At 37.8% G+C, this 24,794-nt stretch overlaps 2 protein-coding genes across 6 annotated transcripts; one reads left to right on the top strand and one right to left on the bottom strand.

Moving 5' to 3' along the window:
- The first annotated feature begins 1,538 nt into the window (after positions 1-1,538).
- On the top strand, positions 1,539-22,449 carry CEBPZOS (CEBPZ opposite strand). 5 transcript variants are annotated; one of them, XR_002141839.2, is made up of 8 exons: positions 1,594-2,172; positions 2,822-2,886; positions 4,218-4,333; positions 5,609-5,653; positions 6,243-6,327; positions 12,653-12,741; positions 16,487-16,628; positions 21,872-22,449. XR_002141839.2 is itself a non-coding variant. In XM_034659656.1 (6 exons), coding segments are annotated over exons 2-5 (246 nt in total). In that variant the 5' UTR covers positions 1,594-2,172; positions 2,822-2,884; the 3' UTR covers positions 6,326-6,327; positions 16,487-16,625. The 5 variants fall into 5 exon arrangements, 4 of the variants coding, with proteins under 4 accessions (XP_019650326.1, XP_034515547.1, XP_034515546.1 ...); XM_034659656.1 differs by lacking the exons at positions 12,653-12,741; positions 21,872-22,449 and having other exon boundaries at positions 16,487-16,625; XM_034659655.1 differs by lacking the exons at positions 12,653-12,741; positions 16,487-16,628; positions 21,872-22,449 and adding an exon at positions 6,458-6,697.
- CEBPZ (CCAAT enhancer binding protein zeta) lies at positions 6,228-24,772 on the bottom strand. The gene is made up of 16 exons (XM_002914829.4): positions 24,583-24,772; positions 21,036-22,537; positions 17,982-18,213; positions 17,236-17,416; positions 15,849-15,937; positions 13,438-13,491; positions 12,832-12,934; positions 12,666-12,734; positions 11,293-11,359; positions 9,841-9,941; positions 9,062-9,119; positions 8,579-8,772; positions 7,867-7,956; positions 7,419-7,480; positions 7,258-7,339; positions 6,228-6,498 (listed from the first exon to the last, which is right to left on the bottom strand). The coding sequence occupies exons 1-16, from the start codon at positions 24,736-24,738 to the stop codon at positions 6,359-6,361; spliced, it is 3,180 nt and encodes a 1,059-aa protein (XP_002914875.1). The 5' UTR covers positions 24,739-24,772; the 3' UTR covers positions 6,228-6,358.
- Positions 24,773-24,794: the final 22 nt, after the last annotated feature.

Below are 24,794 nucleotides of genomic sequence, written 5' to 3'. Positions count from 1 at the left end.
CTTTAGTCTGATTAATAAAGCAGGGAAGCCAGCATCAAGAAGCATATGGCTCTTGGAAACAAACTGAGGGTTCTTGGAGGGGAGGTGGGTGGGAAGATGGGTAACTGGGTGATGGGCAGTAAGAAGGGCACTCGATGGAATGAGTATTGGGTGTTATAGGCAACCAATGAATCATCGGGAAAAAAAGAAAAAGAGAAAAAGCATATGGCTCTTGTGTGCCAACTGGCCCAAGGCTGATTTTTAGGGGCAGGTAAATGGGCCCCTCTTATGCCATCCTCCTCTCTTTGTAGTAGAGTGCCTCTTCAGGATCAAGTTGTGCTTTTTTCCTCCTTCTTTAGCAATAGAAGTGCTACTTCCTAGTGTAGTATAGGATTGAAATTTACTTTGGAATCCCACATAAAGGGACAGGGTGTAACCTCTTGGTGTTTTGGGAGTTTATTAAAAACTGGCTTCCCTCTTCAGAAGTTGAACACCAGGAAGTCAGGGATGAAGCCCAGTTAGTGGATGCTGGAAACATTCGGGGTCCAGGGCAGTTTTCCTGGTGACACTTTGGCATCCTGGAATGGGGGTGATGGAGAAGCATTCCACTCCAGCACTGGGCAGCTGGCAAGCAGGTGTCCTGTCCCCACTTCCCCTGCCTCAGGGACGGTGCTGCCAGAGGCTGCAGGTCCCCACTGCTTTGTGTCCTGTGTCCATCTGAAGGGAAGGCTGGGTCATCACCAAGATCCTGGGCCTCTCTTTTCCAGTAGGGGCCTTTTGACACTACTAGCAATGGATCATCTAATCTCCACAACCTCTCATCAGGTAACTGAAAGAGCTTTATTTTGAGGATCCCAGACAGGTTGCTCTCTCTCTTTCAGTGGAAGAATGGACAGCAAACTTCCTAGGTACTTATTAATGAAGAGATCCCTGCTGCCCCTGATCTTATGACCACTACAGACGACTGGGACTTTGGCCAACTTTTGTGCCTTGGGCATGATAAAGCAAGGGAACTTCATTCTGGCCACTGCATCTGTCTGCTAGAGTTAGCAAATCAGGGTCACACTGGAAATGTACAGCCTCCCAAAGGAGTCTTTGGGAGGGGTGCTGGAGACTTGGAGGAGGATGAAGAGGACTTACGAACTGGGGATTTTGAGCATTTGCAATCTAGGGTTAGTTTTGGGGCAGGCTAGTTACCCCTGCCTACTGAAGCAGTTCTGCATTTCTAACAAACGCCAAGGTGATGACCATATTGCTGATTCTTGGAGACTATCACACTTTGGGTTGCAGAGTGTAGAAAAATAATTGAGCATAGGTTTTTCGAATCAGTGTCCTAAGTTCAAATCCAATTTTATCTCTTGCTAGCTCTGGGATTGTAAGCAGGGTAAAATTCTCTCCTCTGTAAAAAGAGACATTCCTAGCACCTATTATGACACAGGGTTTTTGTGAGGATTAAATAAATTAACGGAAACAGCCCTGAGTCACGATCTGCTCTCAGTAAGAAAAGCACAATAAAAAGTAATTACGGTGTGGGGCGGGGCCAACGCCAGGAGGGGCGGGGCTTTGCCAACCTTGGCGCACGCGCAGTCCTGTGAGTCAGCGCCTCAGGTAAGAGAGCGGTGGCCTTAGCGGGTGTCTTGATTTAGGCCCTCCAGAGCGCGGAGTGGGGCAGGTTTTTGGGGGGCCTCCCTAAAGTTCTGGAGTCATAGGGAGGAAAGTTGGGTGTCATTATATCCTTTCAGCGGGAGAGCGCGGGACAGGCCCGAGTGTTTCCGGGTCGCTCGGCGACCTTGCCGCGGCGGAGCAGTGCGGCCTGCGCTGTCCGCTGAGTTGTTTGCGAGCCGGGCGGGGGCGTCCGGGGAGCCCGGGCAGGCGGGAGAGCGCGGGGGACCGCCGGCGTGGACGGGAGACTCCGGGGCGGGGAGCCGCGAGGGCCTGAGGGTCGTGGGTAGCCAACCTGAGGCAGCTCTCGGAAGCCTCGCTGGTGCCTTGGTTCTGGACCGTGGGAACGTGGAAAAAGCGCTTTAGCTAATTAAACCCAGGGATGCTGAGAAACCTTGCTCTCCGTCTAGAGTGCGAGAGACGTTGCCGTTTGATAAATCGTTCTGCCTGCGATGCTGAGCCCCGTGGATTTCCAGCTGTAGTGCGCAGATTGAGGCGTTTTCGGACGCAACGTTGAACGTTTGTGTTAAGGTTGTGCACCCTAATCATCTTCTTAGCCCAGTGTGACGTGAACCCCATGGTACACAGCCCTGCTTTTCTTCGAGCCCATTCGAGGACTGCTTTACTTTACTTATTTACTGATTGATTGATTGATTGATTGTGAGCTCCACGCCCAATGCGGGGCTTGAACTCAGGACCCTGAGATCAAGAGTTCGTGGTTCCACCTACTGAGCTACCCAGGTGCCTCCAGGAGTGCTTTATTTTAATTCCACCTAAATTCCACCCTTCTCCAAAATCTCGTCTAATCTTGTTCTTTCTCTGCCAGATAGTAACGCAACTTTCTCTCGTGGACAAGTATGCCTTTGGTGGCCTTTATCAGCTAGGCTTTTTTCAGTCCTTGTAAACACCTTTCCTGAAGCTGAGGGACTTGTAATGTAAAATGTGTATATATACATTTTTAAAAGGTAAATGTTTTAAGTGTTATTTGTACTTTATTTTTTGAACCCTTAACCTCACCTTCTCCCAACAAAACAAAACCCAGATTTTCCTTGGATTCCTTATACTGTGGATATTGCTGCAGGCAGGCTTTATTTTTAATTTAAAAAATTTTTCACCCATTGCACATTAAAAATTATCCTAAGAGAGGTCCCTGTACTGATCATGACTTACTTTCTGTCAGGGAGAGTATTGTAAACAGCACAACAGTTCTCCCTTCCCACCAACTCACCTGCCTGTTGGTTATATGTAAGTTCTTCTTTAATTTCCGGCTTTTTTTTTAAAGATAAGAATAATAAAGTTTTAATCTTTTAGTCCCCAGGGTGATCACATTATCAAAATGAGGGAATTTTGGAGGGAAGGGACACTGGTAAAGAGATTAATAAGATAATCCTACAAAAATAGGGTATTTAATTACCCCACTCTCAGGTATTGTGAAAAGGAGTCGAGGGAATGGCATAAATGCATGGCCGTGAGCAGAGAGCTGGGACTGTAGAGTATTACAGTTCTTATTGTCTCTGCACAGAGGGCAGAGAACAGTATGACACAGGACATACATTGGACAGTATCAAAATCCTGAGATTAAAAACGACTGGTTTCTCCTATTGTCGGGGTTATAGGGAGGCAGAATAAGAACTTGCATTTACATTTCATACATTCAGTAAAAGTCATATATGCTATTTTTTAAAGATTATATAGCCCTTTCCCTTGTTTCGCTTTTATGTTGGATGAGAATGAAGAAACCCTTTTCTTGATTAGCTTTTATTTTAGTTGAAGAGAATCAAGATCTAAAGTCTAGTTTGCCACTTACTGGGTGATGGTGGTCAGTTTTCCTCCTAATGTGGTCTAGGGGCCTCTTATATAGAAGTCATTTGGAGCTGCTTGCAAATGGGCAGATTACTGGGATGCTAACCCTAGACTTGCTGATTCAGAATCTAGGGGAACTACAGGACTGGGGAAACTGCAGGTTGAGGCCCAGGAATGTGCATTTTTAACAAGTCTTTTGGGTGATGTAATTAGTTTGAAACTACTGTTAGAACAGCAGCTCCCCAGGAACAAGTTGGTTTGTTGCTCAACTTTGTATAAAATGCTTGGGCTGTGGCACATGGTTCAATATATGTTGTATTAATAAAGGAAAACCTCCAGCTATGAAACATCTACAAACACACAGAATAACCTTACTTTTGTAGGGTACTTACAAAGAGCTTTCACGTATGGTGCCTGTTAGATCATGTCTTAATTCCTAGTTTAGCTTATAAAAAATGATTTACCCTATCAATATTCTATATTCTTAGGCAATTAAAAATCTTAATTCCATAAATTGTTAGTTCTTTTTTACAGTGCTTTTTTGTTTCATCTCCTTTTTGTGCTTTATCCAGTGGTGTCATTGGTTCATTGTGTGGGGTGGAGATTGAAAACTAGGAAAGTGGGACATACACAGATAAGCATACAGTAACTTCAGGGTTTTATCCCTAAATCATTCAGACTGTGGGAATGAATTGGAGTTGTTTTTGTGGAAATGGTATTAAGTTTGTGTATGGTCATTCAGGTTGACATGTATTTGTTATTGTTGAATTTAGGATGGTCCGCACCATGGAACCAGTGGCAAAGAAGATCTTTAAAGGAGTTTTAGTAGTTGAACTCTTGGGTGTTTTTGGAGCATATTTTTTGTTTAACAAGATGAACACAAGCCAAGGTAATCCTAATTCAGAAGTTAATGTTTTCTGGAGGGGTGTATAGTTTGCTAATGCATTGAGGTACTAAACAGCATTTTTAGAGAAATTGCTTCTTCAGTGTATTAGGCATTTTGGGTTGCTGGAGGGGAGGCGGGGTGGGGGGATGGGATGGCTAGGTGATATGGACATTTGGGAGGGTGTGTGTTGTGGTGAGCGCTATGTATTGTGTAAGACCGATGAATCACAGACCTGTACCCCTGAAACAAATACATTATATGTTAATAATAATTTATATGGCATTTTTATGGACACAAGAAGAAACTTGGTGTTAATTATTGTGGACTTAATGACTCTTCTCCCTAAATAATGTTATTTGTTTGTAGACTAGGGAAAATGTTTCACATTTCTATGGATTTTAGTAGTCTGGGTCATAGAGCAAGTGTCCGGTCTGGCTTAATTTGGGAACACAGGTGAAGTTTGGCCTGCTGCTTATACCTCATTGTTTGGTAGACTGAGTAGTAGTGGCAGAGCTGAGTTGTCAAGTAACCAGTTTCAAAGGCTATCAGAGTTCCTCCTCTGTTCTCAATAACTAGGTACTTAAAATGTTTCCCATGCTACTGGCTGTCCCCTGAAAGTACTGTGACACATTCTGGAGGAAAATTTTATATTTGAACCCTCAACTTTTAAAATGAGGAAGGGCTGCTTTGTCTTTCCCTAGAGCAGGTACTAGTAGTCCTGGGGGTGGTGGCCATCTTTGAAACTTGTCGTTTGTCTTCTTAAGGTATTTCACTGGAACACTGTGCTCTAGGATGCACACAAAGTCACTTCTGAAGTGTAAGAGTATAAAAGAAAACATCTGAACAGTATATAAAAGCAAATTCAAGTTTCTAATTCCATAACAAGATAAAATGGAATCCATAAAACTATTGTGTTTAGATCCCATTTTACCTTGCTATGGAATTAGAAATTAAGACTACCTGGTTTTTGAAGTTGATCTCAAGCTTCATAATTACATAAAGGAGTTACACATTAACACTGAAAACTTACTTTTCTAAATAAATTACATCATATATACAGGCCAAATTTGAAAAACTCCAAAATAACACTAGGGGGCAACATGCAAGGCAACTTATACCCTGTGCAGGAGTTCCTAATTACCAGAAGGACCATAACACATTTCTCATCTATAGGATTCCTATCTCACAGACCCTAAAGCTAGCACTAAATTATGTATTATGTTTTAATACAATGAATTTCTAGTCATGTCTAATTTTAAGACTTCTTTTTTCCATCAGATTTCAGGCAAACAATGAGCAAGAAATTTCCCTTCATCTTGGAAGGTATGTTTTCCCTTAAGACTATAAAACAGCTTTTTCAGGTAGCCTTTAGATGAAGTAATTTCTTTAGGACCAATTAAGGGTTAAAGGACTTTTTATTTTGTAATGTCAATTTCCAAGACAAATTACTGTTTATCCCTATTTTAGCTCTTTCTGAGGACACAGGGTGGCAAAAATTCTCTTTGGAGATGAGTAGCTACCAGTGGTTAAAAACATTGGAATGAAACATATCTGAGGTGGTGGTGACAAACCACAGCTTTAAAACTTCAGCGTGACCTCTGGTTTGCTAATTTCTTGGAGTTGTTTCTTTCTCTGTCCAGTAGTGGTAATAATGCCCACCTTGTGAATTGTAAGGATTAAACAAGATGACATTGTGTAATCAGCACAATAATCTGGTATAAAGTAATGCTTGATAAATAGTGCTCATTACAATGATTAGTACAGATGCTAGAGGGCTTGTACATGAAACATGGATCCTGCTCTCTTTTTTATTTTACCATGTAGAAATAAGGAAAAGGGGCTTGATTTCTCTCAACATAGTTTAATTTTAACACTTTTACATGATTTTATAAATGACTATATTTATTTATAGTTTATTACAAATCCATTGAACAGTCTGGGATGCACGGAGTCAGAGAGCAAGATCAAGAAAAATGGTTGAATAGCAAAAATTAGCAGTAAGTACAATTTATAATTTATTCAGAAAACTCATTTTCTTTGTTTTTTAATTTTTTGAGTGGTTTTTGGCCTCCTCTTTTTGAAATTTTTCTTTTTCTTGATGATACTTTTCACATCTCTGTTGTGTAGCCAGTCATCACGTTCAGCCTCCCATCTAAGCTGTTTGAGACCTTTGAGGGGGAGAAGAAAGATGAGCACACCACATTGCAGACTGCTGGCCCCAAAGAGTAAAACAGGAACTTCTGGTCTGCCATGGCTTACAGTCATTTCCCAGTCACTATCCAAACTCCCTGCTTTTGTTTGTTGCTTTCCTTTGGCATTTATTGTTAAAGACTACTGTTCAACAAATAAAAGATGAGAGGAAAGGAAGAAATGCTCTAAAGATTTTATTTCTCCTGAACACTTTCATTGGCAGAAGAACAGAAGCCAGTAACTATCAATATCAGAATTAAAATGTCTATAAAGTACTTACAAAGTTACTTAGCAAACTCACATTACATAAAAACAGCCTGCCTTCCTAAAAAAAACCTGAAGTTAAGTGTTTAAAGTAACCAGTCTTTATTGCTGTAGTCTAAAATGCTTTTTTAATCCTACATGCTCCCTAAACAGAGATGAAAAAGCCATTCCTTCCAGGTTATAAAGAACCATTTTATTCATCCTTACTAAAAATGGTCCTCCAAAAATTTACATCTTCAGAAGTTCCAAGATAAGGCCATCTGAAAACCTCCATAAAAAATTCAAGTTACTTGGGGCGCCTGGGTGGCTCAGTCAGTTAAGTGTCTGGACTCTTGATTTCAGCTCAGGTCAAGGTTGTGGGATGGAGCCCTGTGCCTGGTCTGTTGGAGATTCTCTCTCCCTCTGTGCCACTCCCCGTCTCCGCCTCCAAATAAATAAATAAACCTTAAAAAAAACCAATTTGGGTTACTTACTTGCATTATCTTTGTTAGCCATGGCATTCATGCCAATGTTATCAAACTTGGATCCCATATTTTCATCCAATAGGTGGCCAAACTTAAACAGAGATACATTTATTAGAAAACTCAAAACAATGTGGAATAGTTAACTTCTTAAAGCAGTATATTAGTCTCACCTCCTCAGCAGATACAAATAGGTTGGAGTCATTGAAATTTCCTTTCTTTTTTTTTCTTGGTCCTAAAAAAAGTACAAGCCTAGATTATTAAACTGTAAATCCAATGATTCTGGAAAAATACACACTTTTTTTTTAAATCGAAGTATTGTTGACACACACAGTTACATTAGTTTCAGGTGTACAACAGTGACTCAACAATCTTTAAACATGGTTTTGTTATAAAAAGGTTGTATTTGGGTTAAAATACAGAATTACAGTTACCTTCAAGCACCATTAAGTAGCTGGCATTTAAAGACAAATATAATTTATTTAAGAGTTAGTATCCTAATAAAATTGTTGAGATGACAATAAAAGCAAAACCAAAATTATACTAACCAATTTAGAAAATTTCCCAAAATGATAACGAGTAGTGATTTTTACACAGCCACTGCTTAAGACATTTTCTTACCTTGAAATGATCCAGCAAAGTCAAAATCATTTTCACCTTTTCTCTTGCTTCTCTTTGTCCTGATTTTAGAGCTGACTTCATCATCAAGTTCTATTCCCCCCCAAACAAAAACAAAAACATGCTATTAAGTAATTTAAAAGCAACAGAACTGCTATAGGGCTAAGATAAATGATGAATATTTTGATTAGAGAAATAATTCCTATTCTAACAGCAACAAAAAAAGGGTAATTTAATAGCTCAACAGGTATTGTGCAGAGCACCTAATTGCTGATTAAAAAAAAAGCTCAAAACTCAACTGAAATTTCAGTTCCAAATAAGAGGGGGAGAAAATCCTATTTAAATTTCTAGCCACGGGGCGCCTGGGTAGCGCAGTCGTTAAAGCGACTGCCTTCGGCTCAGGGCGTGATCCCGGGGTTCCGGGATCGAGTCCCACATCGGGCTCCTCGGCTGGGAGCCTGCTTCTTCCTCTCCCTCTCCCCTGCTGTGTTCCCTCTCTCGCTGGCTGTCTCTCTGTCACATAAATGAATAAAATCTTTAAAAAAAAAAAAATAAATAAATAAATTTCTAGCCAAACTGATTATTAATTTGAATACAAAGTAATATTTAAAAAATGCTTCAACAGGAAAACTAGCCTATACTGAGGAAGAAAGGAAAATACAATTTTTTGCCTTGAATTTTGAAAATGCTTACTTGGGGAAAAAAAAATGCTTACTTGGAATGCCCTCACTTTCATCATCCAACACATCCATGAATGTTCCTCCGTCTTCATCAATTTCAGTAAATTCTTCATTCATACTTCCTAAAGAAACTTCATCATCATCCAAGTTATCAAGGTCATCATCACTGCCTTCTGAATCTTCATCTTCTGGGTCTTCCTTAGCACCTTTTTTTTTCTTTTTCATGTTGCTGAAGAAAAACAACGTGTAGGAGAGAACATTGTTTTCTAAAGTGTTTTTTGGTGATTAGCAGGGTACTAGGCTATTAACAAAGTTACAGACAGCCTAGAACCTCTACTTAATATACTAACATGTATTATAAAGGTCTAGAATGAAAGTACTATATCCATTTCCCAAGCTTATTTCAATAAATTTCTCCTACACATCACAGAGTCCTGTATTCTGTTCTGAGGAAATCAATTTGAGAAATGCTGAGAAAATAGTTTTTTAAAAAACAAGATTGAAGAAAAGTATTTTACCCAGCAAAATCAAGGTCATCCTTTCCAGAGGTGAAACAATTATCATCTTCAAATGTGTCTGTCAGAGAACAAAATAGGAATAACAAAGTTGACAAGTCTTCTACCTGAACGAATTAACAGTCATTCTGCTATTTATGAGAAGCAAGCACCAAAATGATATAAATCTGACTACTGCTGGTGTGTTTTATTAATCTACGTAAGCCTGTGAATATACTGACCTTAATTAAATCCCCAAACTAGAACGGATTCCAGTTAATTTTTACGGCAAGAGGGTAAATATCAAAATGATATTTAGCAACTGCAATCCTTTTAAGTGCTTATTTCTAGTAGATATAATACACTGTGCAAAAAAGCAAACTCAATGTAAGCTTTTCTAATTTCCCATTTTTTGTTTCAGTCTAAATATAGATTAAAATTTTTGTAGCTCTGTGGATCACAAAGATGAAACAGGAGGCTACTGCTACCAATAGTGCAAGGAAGTTAGAACAATAAAAATGGTTTCTCTTCGGTAAGAGATCAGGATGAGTATATGCCTTAAGAATGAATATACGCCACATAAATACAAATTTATTTTTCCCACAAACTGTCCACACACAATCCTAAGTCTTTCTGGAGCAAGTGTGGGTGAACTGCCATATGCCATCAAAGTATTTCTTACTACTCCATTGTCATTCGCATGGTATTCTTTTCTAAAACTAAGATCCCTACCACTAATATTCCATGGATCTATAAGTTAACAGAAATAGATTATTTTACAGATTAAACAGTCAACAAATTACCAATCATCTTTTCAAACTCTTCATCATCCACATCTTCTATACTTTCTTCATCTGCATTCCGTTTTTGTTTCTCTTTAACAATAGCAACTTTCTTATAATACCTGAAAAAATGCATGTTATATATTGGAAAATTTTACTTTTTTATTTTTTAAGATTTTATTTAGAGAGACAGCATGCATGTGTGCACATGAGGTGGGGGGCAGAGAGGGAAACAGATCTCCAGCAGACTCCTTGCTGAGCATGGAGCCTAACGCAGGGCTGTCTCACAACCTGGAGTTCATGACTCCAGCAGAAACCAAGAGTCAGACACTCACAATTGACTAAGCCATCCAGGCGCCCCTATTTGATAATTGTATTAAAGGGTCCATTTTGCTATAATCAGAGCACCTATGACCAGTGACACAAGTATAAAAACTGTTAGCTGGATATAAATGACTAAAATTTGTATTTATCATAAACAAAAGTTGTGAATTTAAACAGCAACTTCTGAACGCAAAGTATAATAAATTTCAAAGATTTAGGATTTAGTTTTTCATAAAAACAGCTCAACTCACCTTAATTAAATGACTTGGTAAAAGGTTGTTTTAGTGTCAACACTAATGTGTCAGAAATAAGACAAAAATGTGGCTCTAGACAACATCTAATCACAATATTTTATCAGACCCATTCTAATACTAGGGTAGAGTGAAACTTAGCATTCTGCAGATGGGATCATACCCTCAAAATTCTTCACACAAAATATTTTTAAAAAATCAAATGAAACAATTAACCAATCAGAAAACAATAAAAATACTAGTAAGTTTAGGACTTCTCTATTTAACAACACAGTGAATTTTGCTAATTGGGCTTAGTCGTATTTTGGACAAATTACTCATGAGTTGCTTATCATTATGTTAGACTGATAACAGATTTAAAGCCTGTAAGACAATTACTATATTAAAAAAAATAAGAGATTAAAGATTAGGTTTTACAAAGTCAAGAGTCATAAAATAAAATTTAAGCTACATTATTAAAAACACCCACAAATTTACTTGTTTTAAGTTTCACTTAGATATTTTAAGATTAGCAAACTGAATGATTTATAAATTCCTTTTGCCAGAAAATAAGCTGACATACTTTTTTTAAAAGATTTTATTTGAGAGAGCGAGCGAACAAACGAGCACAAGCAAGCACAAGGGGGGAGAGGAGCAAAAGGAGGAGGAGAAGCAGACTCCCCACTGAGCAGGGAGCCCAATGTGGGGCTCAATCCCAGGACCCTGAGATTATGACTAAGCCGAAGGCAGCCCCTTAATCAACTGAGCCACCCAGGCATCCCAACTGACATACCTTTAGATTTTTTCAAGAGAGACCTATGTTAATGAAGCATTTTATGGAATCTAAAAATTTCATCTTTTTTTCCTAAAAATTTAAATATTAATAGTTCCCCTAAAAAGACTGCATTAAGTATATTACCTGTAGAAAAATAGTTCATCCACTGGTATTTGGCTTTCTTCTTTTGCAAGGAACTCCTTACTGTTCACTAGGAAAACAGATTAAGAATAAACTTTTATTAAAATAATCCTCATTATGTTATTCAAGCTCATAAGACTATATACAGCATACCTACAATTCTGAAGTCTCAAAATGTAAGGAAAGTGGACAGAAGGGATCTTCTAGTGCAAAGGACAGTCTCTGGAAAAGTCTGAGTGCAGGAGACCAAACATTTGAAACTGCTGGCTACAATGACATATGTAGCCATCAATGAATGCATCACTGTGGAAGAACGTGGTTTTCATAGTCCTCCAGCTGCATCCAGGACCCCAATTTTAAGTGAAATAAAATTAAAGAGTTCTCTTAATATCACTTTAAACTTATCATCTTGGGAAAAAAGACAATAACTCCTGCCATTCTGGAACAGGAAGTAAAGGTAAACAGAATTATCCACAATTTTACTTAATACTGATGAAAATTAAGGAACAAGAACAAGGAACTACAAGAATATTAGTTTTCTCTCTTCACAATAAAAATTTCTAACTCATCTTGCTTAAAATTGGATTTGGCTTCTAAATTTTAACTCTATTAACTTTGGGTGAGTCCATTTACATATCTGGACCTCTATGAAATAAATCAGTTGGAAATTAAATGATTAATAAAGTACAAATTAACCCCAGTCTCTGAATGAAAATAATACAAAGAAATGTTTGCTCTGAATACAGAAACAGAATCAAATCCACAAGATGGGTACTCAGTACCCATAAAAAGTTATCAACTAATTTAAAATGATGCTCTGTGACAAAACTAGTTGTGGGTTTTCTGCTGAACCCACATTAAAGAACTTAAGATGGTCTTTAATTATAGGGGTGTCTGAATGGCTCAGTTGGTTGAGGCTCTATACTCAGCAGGGAATCTGAAATTCTCTCTCCCTCTGCCCCTCCCCCTGCTAACGCACTCTCCCTCTCAAAAAAAAGAAAAAAAAAAAAAAAGATGGTCTTTAACTCTAAAAGATAGTTGTATATGGGGGGGGGTCACCAAAAAGCTATCGATGATATAAAAATGGCAAAATGTTGGTAATTGTTGAAGCTGGGTGATATTTACAGGGGAGTTCATTATATTATCTGAGTATTTACTTTGGATATGTTTGAAAGTTTCTGTAATAAAGTTTAAAAAAATAAAAGGCCTAGTCAGGCACAGTAAACTTAAGAATGCATACACATTTTTGGAACAAAAGATGGATAATATCTCTGGTGGTTAGGTTTATTCTGGTAAAATGGAGCAAAGAATAACATAGTTTATGTTACTGACTTGTGCTTTCTTGTCAATTTCAACCGTCTAGGCTTTATACTTACCAGCAAGACTACGAATATCCTTCATAAAATGTTTTCTTTTTGGCTGCATCACAACGCTCTCTGTGTTTTCTGGAAGGTAAAAATCAAGACAGTGTAATATAAAACCTAGTGGTATGCTTATTTATTAAATGTCAAGTGAAAACCAAATACTTAAATAGAAGCATACCTTTGCCTTTATGTGGCTTTGGATTTCGGTATACAAATCGATCTAAGAATCTCATTAATGTGAAATCCTGGAGTGGGTCCCCTGAATACTGAACATAACTTCCCTGAAAGGTGGAGGGGATGGGAAGATTAAGAAAAAAAAGGAAAAACACCATCTACTACAATGCATCCAAGGCACATATATGCCATAAATGATATCTCATCTCTCTTTACTTGAAGAGTTAAACAGTCATACATACACATACATATTTTATGATACACTGTTGATTCTATGAATAGGTAAACAATATGAATACTGTAGGTCATCTCTTAACCAGGAACCAGACACTGATGTGGCCAACACAGCAAATGGGAAAGGGCAGTCTTCAGGAGAAAAGCCAGAATGTAATAAATAACTCTTGCAATTTTCTAATATCCTATATTTCTATTCACCACACAGTGGGAAGAATTACCTGCCGTACTGTATTAAACAAGTCATTGGTCCTTGACAATGGCAGAAAATGTTTATGATTCTATGTGGTGGATAGAAAACACTGTATGACCAATTATTGGTTATCTAAAACTAGACTGTTTTTTCTTATTTCTTGACTTTAAATATTAGACTTACCTGAAGGATAGTCTTTGCAAAAAGGGCCACAGAGGGATGAAAATGCTCAGATAGCTTAAAAAAAAAAGAAAAAAAAAAGGAAAGTCAACTCTTACTACAGTTGTAAACCCAAAGAACTGAAACTTAAGCCAATACGTTAGAGAAGAGTGAGTCTCAAAATTTTGGTCTCAGGAGTGTTTTATACATTTAAAAGTCAAGCACTTCAAGAGCTTCCTTAATTTGAGTGGGATACATCTATTTACCTTATTAGAAATTATAAGAGAAATTTTCTTTTAAATTTTTATTTATTTATCTCTACACCAACCGTGGGGCTTAAACTCATGACTCCATGGGCAAGAGTCGCATGCTCTTATGAATGAGCCAGTGAGGTGCCCACAATAGGAACTTTTGAAACAATGATTTATAGTCCATTTAAAATAACAATGAGTCTATTATATGTTAATATAAATATTTTATGAAAAATAAGTTTTTCAGAACAAATAAGCATTAGCAAAAAGAGTAGGATTATTTCAGTTTTATAAATCTATTTAATGTCTGGCTTAATAGAAGACGGTGGATTCTCATATGTGCTTCTGTATTCCATGTTATTTTGTAGTTGGAAGTATATGAAGACAATCTTGCCTCACACAAATATATATAGTTGGAAACAGAAGGGTTAACTGATAACCTCTCACATAATTATGGATTTTCTTCTTTGAAGATTAGTTGCAATGTGGAATCTGAAACCCTATCAATCAGCTTTTGGTACTTGCTACTTAAAATTAATTGGTCTACTTTGAATAGATCTTTTAATTAAAACCATGTCTTTGTAACACTGAGCATTTAGTCATTTGGAAAATACTGATTAAGTAAATTATGCAGTTCTTCCACAGGTTGGTTACATTATCACAAAAATCACATCGTTATTATCACCACTGATTTTTTTTTTTTAAAGATTTATTTATTTGACAGAGAGAGACAGCAAGAGAGGGAACACAAGCAAGGGGAGCTGGAAAGAGAAGCAGGATGCCGGGATCGTGACCTGGGCTGAAGGCAGACACTTAACGACTGAGCCACCCAGGCGCCCCTAACCACTGATTTTATCAGAAAAGTTTTTACATATTGAGAAAGTGTCCAGTTCAAGGTAGTGGTTACAAGATTTCCAAACTTTTACTTTGGTTAAAAGCTTGAATTTTATCATTGACAACAAATATTGTCAGCTGTTTTGCTTGAAATAACAGATTCACTTCATTCACTCTCAAGAAAATGTCTCCCAAATGCCCAAATCTGAATAACCAGTCTGTCAACCAGTCTTTTATGAACAAAGCCTCTGAGTTTACAACAAACTACACAGGTACTTTTCCCAAGACACGAGACAACCTCATTCTTAGGTGTGCAGCAGAAGTATGTTATGGATTCTTGCTGTATCTGCACATAACCTATGAAAAAGACATGTACTTTAGGGTCAAGATAATCACTAATTTTTCCTGTTTCATCATTCTTATGTGATTCTAGCTTTTTTTTTTTCCTGAAGGTACATGGCAGTGAAGAATATAATGGCTACTGTCCTTATCTGCGCTGTCGCAGTAGCAGTTTTAGCCATCATTTTTTTTTTAAAGATTTTATTTATTCATTTGACAGAGAGAGAGACAGCTAGCGAGAGAGGGAAAACAAGCAGGGGGAGTGGGAAAGGAAGAAGCAGGCTCCCAGGAGAGGAGCCTGATGTGGGGCTCGATCCCAGGACTCTGGGATCACGCCCTGAGCTGAAGGCAGACGCTTAAAGACTGAGCCACCCAGGCGCCCCTTAGCCATCATTTCTTTAATATCATCACTGCCACTGTCCACAGAGTGACAAAGGCAATAATGTGCCCTGGTATCACTATGAAAGTAGCTGTGACTTTGCAGACTCAAAAGGTGTCAAGGGCCCACAGGAGTCTGTGTGGTAAGACACTTGCTTTTCCAAAGATACCACAGAAAGTTTATTGGAAATATGGGTTCCTCTAATGCATTTAAAAAGTAACTTTATTTGCAAACAGTTCTATCGTCACAAAACTTCTCAAGGAGACCTAATGCATAAAGGAAAATCAACCCGTTTTAAAGAGCCATTATATGCAATAATTTACCTACAAAAAGCAAAATTTATTTATAACCATGTATAACATCCTTATTTTGCATCCACATCATTTAAGATTTGCTACATGTGAATGTAGGAATGTATAAATGTGTAAATTTAATGTTTATCAAAGACTACAGAAATATGGGTTATAAAGCATTACAGCTGGGTGCCATGCTCCCTTATGCCAGTTAACTAGTGTCTAAATAACTAAACTATATTGATCATTTACAAGCAAAATGGAAACTTCAAGGTGTTAAATCCATGAGGGCATATATAAAGCATTAATGAATTAAAAGACAATTTAACATTACTTTACCTTTTTGAGTTCCCAAAGACTTGTATTTTCAGCTCCACAGAATAAAGGGTTTCTACTGAATGGATCATAGGTCTTTAGCTGTTTGCCACCTGAGAACAAACAAAAATACTATTTCTCAAATGCTTTATTCCTAGCTCAAGAGTTCATGTATATGTAAGGTATATGTAAGGTATATGTATATGTAAGGTATATGTATAGTTTTCAACATTCTTAGTTAGCCAGGCATCCTACCTAGATTAAACATTCCAAGCCCCAACAAGAATTAGATATGGTACGCAGGGTAGTATTTGCTACTGAATAAACCAGGCAGCAAAAGATGCCCAAATCTGGATCAATTAGGTTATAAGGCTTAAATGTCAACTAGCCTGAAGATTTTAAACAGGTCTAAATTCTTCTGGAACTTTAAGTGCACTGAATATTTCTTATTAAATTATGTCCAGGAATAATTCTCACTTGGAACAAGTTTTATGTTATTTTCAAAGAACTTTCAGAACACATTACAACAAACTGTCTACTTCACAATGCACATGTTCATCATCCTTCTAAAGGATTATTCTCAGTTTAGCCTTCAGGGAAATTGATGGATTCTTTTAAACACTTTCCTGGTTGCTAGCATACTTCTCTTTTATACTTCATAGGCAAACTGAAGTTTGGGGAGATGAAAAAGTTGACCAAGAGTTCCACAACAAGTTTGAAGAAATGGACTGGCACATTTCTTGATCCCCAAGGTTTAGTGTGCTCTTATTTATAGCTCAAATGAAGAGGCTGCATTTCTAAAAGGTATCTGCTTTTAATTTCTAAGATCAAAATTACTTTAAAACGTGTTACTATCTATAGTATTATTAATAAGTAGACAAGTGATTCACCACGTTAAAAATTTACTTCTAAGTTCCTGAATATATCTGGCTATAAAAGTTCTACTTAAAAAAAAAATACGGAGGACTTCCAAAATGGTATAGTGTTAATTTCTATTAAGATCAAAGGGGGGACACCTGGCTGGCTCAGTCAGTAGAGCATGTAACTTTTGATCTTGCGGTTGTGAGTTTAAGCCCCACGCTGGGTGCAGATTACTTAAAAAAAATTAAATCTTAAAAAAAGAAAGATCAGGGGCGCCTGGGTGGCACAGCGGTTAAGCGTCTGCCTTCGGCTCAGGGCGTGATCCCGGCGTTCCGGGATCGAGCCCCACGTCAGGCTCCTCTGCTGGGAGCCTGCTTCTTCCTCTCCCACTCCCCCTGCTTGTGTTCCCTCTCTCGCTGACTGTCTCTATCTCTGTCAAATAAATCAATAAAAATCTTTAAAAAAAAAAAAAAAAAAAAGAAAGATCAAAGGAGAACCCAATTCCTGTTTTAAAGTTCAAGAGAACAATTCAAAGATTTAAGAAGCTCACCTTTCAAATTATCAAAGTGCACCCAAGAAGCAGACTCTGATTTTTTTGTTTCCATAGCACTGTCAGATACATTTTCTTCTGTCTCAGCTGTTTTTACTGTATCTGTTTCTTTATCTGCATTGGTGAATTTTTCTATGTCTTCATCATCTCCTATGTCGATAAAATTCTCTTCATCAGACTCCTAAAACAAATGGTTTAATAAATCTGCATTAATCAACTGGAAGTCTGTATTCAGTTATGTGAGGGAGTTTTGAAGACCCACTTATTGCTATAATGGTGAAATATGAAAATTCCATCAATCAAATTTACAGGCACTGTATTCTTTTTTTAAATGTCAGAGAATTAAGTTCTGAGCCACAATTCCCTGAGACTTTGGGATTTTTTACATGAAAATATTCAGCCCTCAAATTTCTGATATGTTATAAATAACCCTATGAAGTAGGGGCTACTATGTCCATTTCACAACTGAGAAAACAGGTTTAAGAGATCCACTAGCTCCCTAACTGTAATTACCTCATACAATTACGGGTTAGCGTAGTATAGTTTACTATGAGTGAAGGGGTCAAGCAACATGCCCACCTAGTAGAACTGTACACCTGGGACTAAAATTCAGGTCTGTCCAACTCCAGGACTCACACATGTTCATGCTCCAGAGAACTAAGTAAGTTACTGTCATTGAAGCAAAGGAGAAAAATACCAATATATTTCAGAACCCACTCGATTTAAAAAGCAGTTGTAAGATATACCGGATGATCATCTAGTTGACTTCTTAAACCTGGTTTTGCTTTAAGGATCTCAGACACAAGGTATAAAGCTCCACATATGAATGGTGGCATCTGTTCGCAAGTAACTTGGAGTAACCTCTTCACAAAAGCCTTCACCCTGCGCAACACGATGTCAGCTTTCAGAGATTTGTAGATAAGATTAAGAAACATGGCTTGCTTAGAGCACAACATCAATCCTGGATCCAACATCTTCCTATAAAACAAAAACAAAATCAAATGTTTATTCATAAAATATCTCTACAACCAGTAGTAGAGGCAACTGCTAACCTCACTTAGTTAGGGATAATCTTCCTCTTTATTTTAGATCCAGAGACCTAAGATGTAAAATGGAAGTCAGTGGCCAAAACAAAGAATGATGATCTTGGGGGAAGGTGGGAATATCATAGGAGAGACATTTTTTTGTGGTTTCTTTCCTTTTTTCCAAGGGGTTTTCCATTCTTTAGAATGACAGCATAATTTTTATACAGATATAGAACCTCACACGAAAGGCTAACCCAAAACCAAGTAATGAAAACTGACCTATGAAAGCAGTGGACTAGACCAGAGTTATTATCCTTGGGGGACCAGACACCTCCACATGATTCTAATGAACACATATGTAGAGTAGAAAATTGAACATGATAACTTTAAAATTTTCTCCTTATCCTAGCTGCTGAATCCTAGAGATGCTCTGTCTGCTCTTGCCCTCCAGACATTAGGATATCCAGAATTAACACAATCCTTAGTCTATGTTCATGTGCAGTATTACTTCTTATTCTAAGCACTTCTATGAACTTTTTTCCATTAATACTAGAAATGGAAATATCTGACCCTGTGAAGCATTTTCATATTGCTCTGCATACCCACTTTCTCCCATTTGTTAGTTCTTTAATTCTGGTGATACTGAGATATCCTATATTATTCAATATTTGATATTCAATTTTGTCTTCACATTTAAAATTTTCAACATTTTCATCCATTTTGCAACTCATTTTTAAAACACTTGAGAATTTAGATACGTGTGTCCCCACCATATGACAGAGAACACGTTCTTGAAGTTTTTGATAAAACATATTTTTGTAGGGGAGCCTGGGTGGCACAGCGGTTAAGCATCTGCCTTCCGCTCAGGGCGTGATCCCGGCGTTATGGGATCGAGCCCCACATCAGGCTCCTCTGCTATGAGCCTGCTTCTTCCTCTCCCACTCCCCCTGCTTGTGTTCCCTCTCTCGCTGGCTGTCTCTACCTCTGTCAAATAAATAAATAAAATCTTTAAAAAACAAACAAAAAAAACCCCATATTTTTGTAAACCAAATCTTGTTTCCTTTATTTTTCAAATGATATTAGGGAAACTTTGCTTAAATGATTCTAAAGAAAACCAAAAGAAATACTGTAAGAAGGCTTAGAAAGTCCTTCGAGTATATCCATCTGTGAGAGCTCTTAGCAAGCAGTAATTTAAAGAGTTTAAGAATGTACTCCTCACTTAGACTGTTGTGTTAAATACTGAGATATTAAATGGATATTAGAAAAGTATTTTATGATAGATTCCAAACATTGTCCAAAAAGTTCTTATGACCATCAAAAGTAACAAAAAACCCCTAAGATCCCAAAACCTCTACATTTTCAGCCCTGGAACTCTAGAGCCAAGCTAAAGTAGTCACTACTTAAAACAACTGTACTCTTAAGAGTTATGGAAAGGACTCTATGATTTTCTTTAGTGTACCAGTACAATCAGTACCATGAAACATCATGAACTCCCAAAGCATGAAGACCTGGATTTGCCACCTAATTTTTTGCACAAATTACTGTACCTCACAGACTGGAGAAATGTTAAGAGGAGTAAACTTAAGGAATTCATCTGAGTAGTATTAATAACAACAGCAGCCAACACCTGCAGAGCACTTACTGTGCATGAGGCACTGCTAAACACTTAACACACATATTAAGATTACATGGGTTAACATGCACACGAACTCGGTAAAGTCCCAGTTTTGTCACTTTTTAGCTATGTAACCTTGGGAAGTTTAATAATTGTAACAATAACCCTACAGGATAGGTGCACTCCTCTTCATTTTATAGACAAACTGGGCCACAGTAAAATGGCATCGTGTTTACCAATAGGATTTTAAAGAGGATTAAGTAATTTGTCCAGAGTTACACAGCAACTAATGGTTGGGACTCAAATCCAGGCACTGTGGCTTAAGTTCAAGATATTAATCAGTACATTCTATTTCTCACAAGATATATGTAAATTATTAAAATGAATTAGAAAGGAATATATAGCTTGTTGGTATACTTAAACAGTTCCAAAGTGTTTACAAACTACTCAAAATATCATCCCTCAATAGGTATGTGTCAGGACAACTACAAAATTCAGTGAACAAAATTTTAATCCCAATAATTTAAAAAATTCCAAAAATGCAACCCTAACCCTCCCTAACAGACTTTCTTGTTTACAGTCTGTCTTCGTCAATATGAATGTAAACACCTCTAGGGGTGGGAATTTTGTTCCGTGCTCTATCCAGAGCACCTAGAAGTGTCCAGCATATAGATGGCACCTAAAAAACTGCTGTTGAATGAATTATTAAATGGCTGTGTGAAGGACAGGGGGAAGAAATATAGGACTGAGGATGTGAGTGAGGGGGAAGGGAGTGAAGGAAACTTCAATTATATCTGTAGTTCTAATTTTTTAATATTTTAAAGACTTAAAACAGTATAGTAGAAGGTTAAAGTTGAAATATTAGGTGGTAGGATATAGATGCTTTTTTGGGGGAGGGTATTTTTCTGTATTTTAACAAGTTCTCAAAACAAAAAATAAAATAATGTATGCAAAACATGTAACGTGATTTTCCAACAGGAAAGCAAAGATTAGTGACTTACTCAAAGTTGGTGATTAGCAAATGATGAGGTGGGGCCTAAAATCCAGTTTTCTAAGTTTCTTGCCCCACAGAGTGGCAAAGTAGGTGCTGTGTATTAAATCACATTATTATTAAATCATGTTATTCCTCACATTCACCTACTGAAATGGTATGTACTTACCTATACAATGCTGCATAATATCGATCTGATATCGTCTGCTGAGAATTCATTACTTGGAAAAGCAACATTAAAGCCTGTACACTGGTATTAAAATTCACAACATGCAACACTTTAAAAAGTGTGTCCACCTGCTCCCTCACTTTGTCATCACCAGTCTGGGCGTAAGGGTATGCCCTATTTACTCCTGTTAAAAGGGCACTAAGCATTTTTGAGTCAATATCTTTTTTCTTGATACAAGTCCGAAAAAAACAAAAATACAGAGTAATTAACTTATTAGCTAATTCACTTTCTTCATGGGAAAGGACCATTTGATTTAAAAAGCAAATTGCATAATATTGCGCTTTGGAGCTGATATTTGAGCGGAAGAGCAGCCTTTCTACTTCGCCACACACAACTCCTTTCATATTGGGATGTTTACAAAGCAATGTCTCTAACAGATGGGAGGCTTTTGTGGCTATTCTGTTCTGAGGATCTCCCAGTTTATTTACCACCTGCACAAGAAGAGCCTTTTCTTCTTCAGGTTTGTTACAAAGCAGCTCATGAGCTACAACAAGAGCTCGAGTTTTAGTGGCTACTAATGAATCATGACTTAAGGTTTCTAAGATCTGCACAAATTCAGCCACAAGGTGTTTCAACTGGTGTTCAAAATACCATAGTATCAACCTTCTATCTCTTGAGTCCTTGTTGCCACTGGACAACTGTTCCAGTTTGTTGAAGGGATGCTGGCTGAAAATCCGGAGTTTCCGACTGTCTGGCAAAAGGTCTGTAATGAGTAACTCTTTGAAAGTATCCAAAGCCATGAGGCACTGCTGTTTGCTACCCTTCTTTTTAACAAGGTTCACGAGAGTTTCTACAAACTGGAGTGTGTGAACAGCATCATCCTGAATAAGAAGAATCATGGCTGCCATCCTGTCACCTAGCGTCCCTGATGACACAATTGTCTTCATCCAGGTAGAAGAAGCTCCCTTTTGGTTATTTGTCTTATTTTTGAATAAGTTGATTTCATGCTCATATAATTTTTGAGCCAAGATTTTGTACTTAGACACAACATCCTGAGGCTGGGGTTCCAAAGAATATTCACTGCTGTACTCCAGATCATACCATTTGCCTCCAGGCTTGAGTAACAATGTCTGTCTCTCAAAAAATTCAAAGATGTCCTGTTGTTTATCTTTCTTAACTTTTGGTGTGACACTGTTGTTCTCATCAGAATGTTGTTCTGGCTTCTTCTTATTTTTCACCTTACCGAGTGATGCCCTTTCACTTTCCGCTGCATTTTGCTTTTTATTATCTACTTTAGATACTTCTGCTTCTTTTTTGCTGGCATTTTCTTTTTTAGCTGGTTCATCTTCTTCAACTAAGAAAGCTTTTGCATACTTGGCCAAACTAAGATTTTGAATAAATGCTTCCAATTCACCTTGCTGAAGGTCATCAATTGCTCCTTTTTTGCCTCCATCTACCACTTCCTCATTTTCATCCAAAGTAGCCAGCATAAGGTAATCTTGCTGCAGTAAAACAAAAGAAAGTTAAAAAATAAATTACAAATCCAAAGTTTAGAAAAACTTCAAAAGTTAATTTGAAATCTGTATCTTTAAAATCAATTAAATTCAATTATCATGGTATTGCCTGGGCTCCCACCCTATAACCAAGTAAATACTTGATGAATCAAAGATTTACATGTGGGGAAAAAAAAGCTATAATAGGAGATTGCACACCATAATTAAAGTAATTTCAGAGTAGAGAAAACCTTTCCAAATGACATAAAATGCAGGCCCTTAAAGGCAAAGATGGGTAAAATTGTCATTCTCTCACACAAAAAACATACAAAAGTCAAAAGACAAATAATAAATTGGACAAAAAAGTACTGGCAACTGACATCAGAGTAATTGGGCTTAATATTTAACGTGAAAGTTCCTACACATCAGGTCATCAGGTAAGGAAGTGATAACTGAAAGATCTGCAAAGGATATAAACAAATGGTTCTTAAGGGGAAACTGGTTTTTTAAAAATGTGAAAAGATGCTCAACTTCACTGACATTAAGAAAAATCCAAATTAAAACCACCAGGATGCATCCATTTTCTAATCTGTCAGGTGGGGAAGATAAAATTGTGACAGGCGGTGTTGGGTGGTGTTGGGTGTAGGAAAAGGCACCTTCCCACATGGCTGATGGAAATGTAAATTAGCACAACCTCTATGGAGGGCAACTTACCTTCAAATCAAAACACAAGACACACACTCTTTGATCCAGCAGTTTCATTTCTATCAATTTAGATTACATATATGTTCACAAACGTGGGGAAAGATCTATTTTCAAGATTATTTACTGAAGCATTACTTAAAATAGCAGAAGACTGACAACCTAAACATCCACGATAAATGGCTAGTTAGAAAGATTAAAACAATGATTTATGCAGGCATAAAACCAATGACACAACTTTATATAGTGATATGGAAGAATCTTTAAGACAGCAAGAAAAAATATACACAAAATATTATACAGTATCTTGTGTAAAAAATAACAAGTGTGCGTTTGTTTGGAAGATGTAAAAGACACATAAAAATACTTGCTATGGCTAGTAATTGCACGGCTAAAGATAAAAGTGGGAAAGAAGACTTTTCACCAAGTACTATTCCTCTTTTTTTAAACGGAATTTTTTTGTAGCGCGTGAAATATTACCTATTCAAAAATTAAGTACAAGACAAGTACAGGGCAAACTGTATCTACCCCTGTAAAGTGCATTTCTCCTGGCCCTACTTCTCTCCCCACCCATAGCCTCAAAACATGTGCTAAAAAAGTAAGCCAAATTCCGTCTTGTACTTGCTCCAAATCTTCTAAGGTTTTGTATCAAACTCAGAGAAAGGCCTATATTCTAACCTCTCTGACCTCATTTCTTATTACTCTCCTTACTTCACTCTGCCTCAGCTACACTGACTTTGTTGCTCACAGGACAGCCTGGCTCACTCCTTTCTTTCCTACAGTTTTCTAATCAAACATCTCAATTATGAGTTTCCCATCACCTCATTAAAACTGTTACGCCCTTCCCACTGATTATCTTCTTTTCTTCTTTTTCGTGGCACTACTCAGCATCTGACATACAATATTCAAAAGTTTGGTTACTGATTCTTTCCCTTAATTAGGATGTAAATTCCAAGAGAGCAGAGGGCTTCTAGACCGTAAACACGTGCGTCTACTCCGTGAGAAAAGAAGTTAACATTCCAACAACACTACAGTTCAGAACACTGATGCCACGACGTCAGAATCCAGAAAGGTCAGTCTTCACCGACCTGATGGAGTGCCAGTTATAGATCAGTGAAATGACAGGGTCACCTACATCCTAAGAAAGGCCACACCGTAAAAACGTTCAATTCTAAAGGACTCTTCGCTTATAAACAGCAGTGGGAAAAGAAGTGTGGGAAGCGCACATTTCGAAGCTGGGATCTAAGTGCAAGACGCCCTCCCACGCTGCCGCTCGGGGGCGGCCAGACCACTCGTGAGACCACTCCTCGCACTCTGTCCCCCTTCCCTGTCCGCGAGTCCGAAGCCATTACCTTGGTGCCTCCAAGCCGTAATACTTCCTCCAGAGAGAACCCATTCTCGGCTTCATCGTTATCCTCCTCGTTGTCCTCGTCCGGATCGTCTACCGCCTCCTCTCCGCGCCAGGGCCGCTTGGCGTGGAACTCCAAAGGCTTCTTGGCTGCCGCCATTACCAGCAAAGCACGCGCAGACGGCCACAGCCTCCTTCCGTTTGGCAGAGTGACGT

The sequence above is a fragment of the Ailuropoda melanoleuca genome, chromosome 4, assembly GCF_002007445.2.
Source record: "Ailuropoda melanoleuca isolate Jingjing chromosome 4, ASM200744v2, whole genome shotgun sequence".
In the NCBI taxonomy this organism is placed as follows: domain Eukaryota; kingdom Metazoa; phylum Chordata; class Mammalia; order Carnivora; family Ursidae; genus Ailuropoda; species Ailuropoda melanoleuca.
Note: the sequence above shows the minus strand (reverse complement) of the source record. Positions and strands in the feature narration are given on the sequence as shown.